At 31.7% G+C, this 3,265-nt stretch overlaps 1 protein-coding gene across 1 annotated transcript; it reads right to left on the bottom strand.

Moving 5' to 3' along the window:
- Nucleotides 1-1,287: 1,287 nt before the first annotated feature.
- On the bottom strand, nt 1,288-1,539 carry LOC113382081 (putative SERF-like protein). The gene has a single exon (XM_026620639.1). The coding sequence runs from the start codon at nt 1,447-1,449 to the stop codon at nt 1,288-1,290; it is 162 nt and encodes a 53-aa protein (XP_026476424.1). The 5' UTR covers nt 1,450-1,539.
- Between the last annotated feature and the right edge of the window lie 1,726 nt (nt 1,540-3,265).

A 3,265-nucleotide genomic window follows, 5' to 3' on the forward strand; every position in this document is an offset into this window, starting at 1 on the left:
GTTGTTACTTGAATACCTCGCTCTACCTCGTGTGCTGTCCAGAGAATCCCTGTGTATTGTCCAAAAAATTCCTGTGTGTGGTCCAAAATTCCAGTAAAACTTATCGTTCCTGAATTAATTTGTCCTCAGCAATGTATCCCGAGATATAGCACGTAGTAGTAACTCCAGATAGAGGTTATGTGTCAAATGGCTTGGCGGCGTCGTATAGCTTGTATAGTATAGGAATAACTTGCCAAATCCAACTCCAATTACACGAAAATGCTGTTCCCGATCATGAATTAAGCAGTGTTTTTAATATTCACCTAACTTGAATCCAAGAATGTATATTTCCAGTTTGTTGACCCACGTGTACAGCGTAAACAAAACTTGTATGTGTATTTATGGTTATGGTAATACTAAATATGCACTGATTTTAGATATCCGTGAGATGGACCAATTTTATGGTAATAAATAAAATAAAGAATAACATTAACCAAACACACAATTTAAAATATAAGATGATTTATTTGCTGGATGTGGTCTCCTTGAAGTACAAAATGGAACAGGACGTACATAAACACAATAAGCCTAATCGCATAGTCATAGCATACTTCACTCTGTATTACAAAGATAAGACCCGCGCGAAATTTGAATACACAAATACTTTTGTCCAATTATATAACATATATCGGTAAAATGGTTAGTTTTTTTTTATCTTTCGTGAAAATAAATATTATTTTAACCTTAATTGCATTTTTAATTCATTGAATATTCATAATTTCAGATTATTTATTTCATTGAGAAAAAAATAAATACGATCCATTTTCAACCCATATGCCAAACTTTGACCTGGGATCGGACGATCCTCAACAGATTTGCCAAGTTTTAACATATAATCGAAATTTTTTCTATGTATGTGCTGTGAGAGATGTTTAATTCAATGTGAAAAATCTTGTGCTTTACCTTTGTTAACAGTAAAGAGTAAACAAGAAGATCTAGTTCCAATCCATGATCAGATAAGCTCTTGAATTAACAAGTAAGATTTAAAGAAAAGTTGCAGAGCGTTTGCTAAGAAAGGCGACAAACTGTGTGCCCAAAATGTTCAATAAAAAATTTGAAAATGAAACCTTTTCATTGAAATTCCGAAGTCTTATGGAGTTCAATAATTTGATATATGTAATTTGTTATTTCATAATAATGTTAGTCGTGTAGTGAGTTAGTTAGTTCTATTTTTTTCACAGGCATTCTTCTCGAAAACATTTGTGTTTTGTTGAATTAACTGTTACCAGAGGCTGCGGCATCTTCTTGCTAGTTTTTTCTTTGTTTTTCTCGCATCAGCTCAGCATCCCTGTGTTTGCGTTGCTCGAATGTCATTCCCTTTTTATCTGTGCTACTTTTCTTCTTGGCTAATTCGGTTTGTTTTTTCTGATTCTTAGCTCGTGCTAAATCTCTTTGATTTCCTCTTGTCATTTTTGTTTACTAAAATCTTAATCTCTGACTATCAAGGAAATAATAATTTAATGATTTTGCAAGCGCTCGCCGCCCTTCTTGTTACTTTTAGTTTTTATGAAACCGACAGCCCTAAGACTAAAAAGCAAATACAGATTTGCATTAATAATATATATATATATCTTAATCTATATACAGTTAGTGTCACGTTATTTGGCTGCGATGGACGCCTGAAATACTGAACCGATTTAAAATTAGTCGCGATCATCGTGCACATGTGGATATCATTTAGGCGGTAGAGTATATTAAAAATCTCAATTTATGGCCGAAATTTTATATTATTGAAAAAAATATATTTTGACGTTTATCCGAGAAATCGTAGTCATAGAATCAGTTTGAGCTCTGTCGAGAATCTAGACCAAAGGCCAACATTTATGGAATAAGAGAGAAGTTTTAATAGAGAATATTACGTGATTTCATTCGCGGCACTCGCTCGGTGTAGTGGGTGTTTGTTATGCTACCCATACACTAGTCAACCAGGCAACCGAGCAATTTATGACCAAATGACCAATAAATGTCCAGTTCTAAAAATTTTCGGTGTCCCAGGCAATCGAACAAAATTTCATTCATATTTCTTGAATATTAGAGCAAAACGTATGTATATTTCGAACGTGAAATGTGATAAAATCGACTTTTGTTGCAAATTTTAGTTTGTTTTCATTTTATTTCAACATTTATTTTTTAGATAAAAATTATATTAAACTTATTTATATTAAATTAATGTTGTACATTTACAACAGATGATTTTGGAATGAATTTTTTCGCAAATATATAGCTCAAAATATTGTTCAAATGTAGACCAATAGCAGTTATAAGAAATTATTTACGATTTACATTATATTAGAACCTAATTTTAACCTGAAACATGGCTTTTAATCTTGGAATATACGTCTACATTTACAATAATGCAGATACGAGAAAGGGTCGTGCAATGTGGATTTCATAAGCAAAATTAAATTCCAAACCAATGACTCATATTTTTTGAGGTGCAATTAAAAACGGACAACTTTTTAAACAAATTCAATATTATATTCATTTTTTAAGGAAAAATATAAAATCGTATATATAAATATATAGAAAGCATTGCTTAAAATTATTTTAGTTTGACTATTATAATCCTGTGAGAAAGTTCTATTAGTTGGAAATCTGAATAGGAAAATATAGGTACGTATTAGTTTTTAGTTATATATGCAGTTATAATTAGCACATTCTGAACAATTATCTTATATATAAAAATGGATCGCAAAATGTGTTGGTAAGCGCATAACTCAACAACGCCTGGACCAATTTGGCCAATTCTTTTTTTAAAATGTTCGTTGATGTCCAAGGATGGTTGTTACGGCGAGAAAAAAACGAATAATTGCCGGGAAAACCCTAAAAACAGCCCTTTTCTTCTTTAATCGAGTAGGCAACGCAATTTGTAAAAAAAACAATGATCTATGTCATGACATTTTGTGTAGTTTTTGATAATCAAATTTTGAATATATTTATATAAACATAGAAATATCTTTCTCTTAATCAAGCTATATTGGCAGCCAAAAACATTGATGTAAATTAATTAAATTTCAAAATTCAAGAACAAATTACAGGCGAATCAGTTGATTCGGCAACTAACCAAGACGATCCACCGGAGTTTTTAAACTCGCTGGATTTGCTAGGATTGTCACCTCACAATCTTCAATTAAAGGTTGGATCGGCAATTATAATGTTGCAAAATATCGACCAACTATATTCAAAGGATAGTATAAAGCAGAAAATGTTCTCGCACCATGCATCC

This window comes from Ctenocephalides felis, unplaced genomic scaffold, assembly GCF_003426905.1.
Source record: "Ctenocephalides felis isolate EL2017-DRISC unplaced genomic scaffold, ASM342690v1 CF-g0.4_SCAFFOLD_03265, whole genome shotgun sequence".
Lineage (NCBI taxonomy): Eukaryota > Metazoa > Arthropoda > Insecta > Siphonaptera > Pulicidae > Ctenocephalides > Ctenocephalides felis.

Bases quoted from the DNA above. Each gene is read 5' to 3' on its own strand.
- LOC113382081 (XM_026620639.1), bottom strand. From the start codon at position 1,449: ATGACAAGAGGAAATCAAAGAGATTTAGCACGAGCTAAGAATCAGAAA.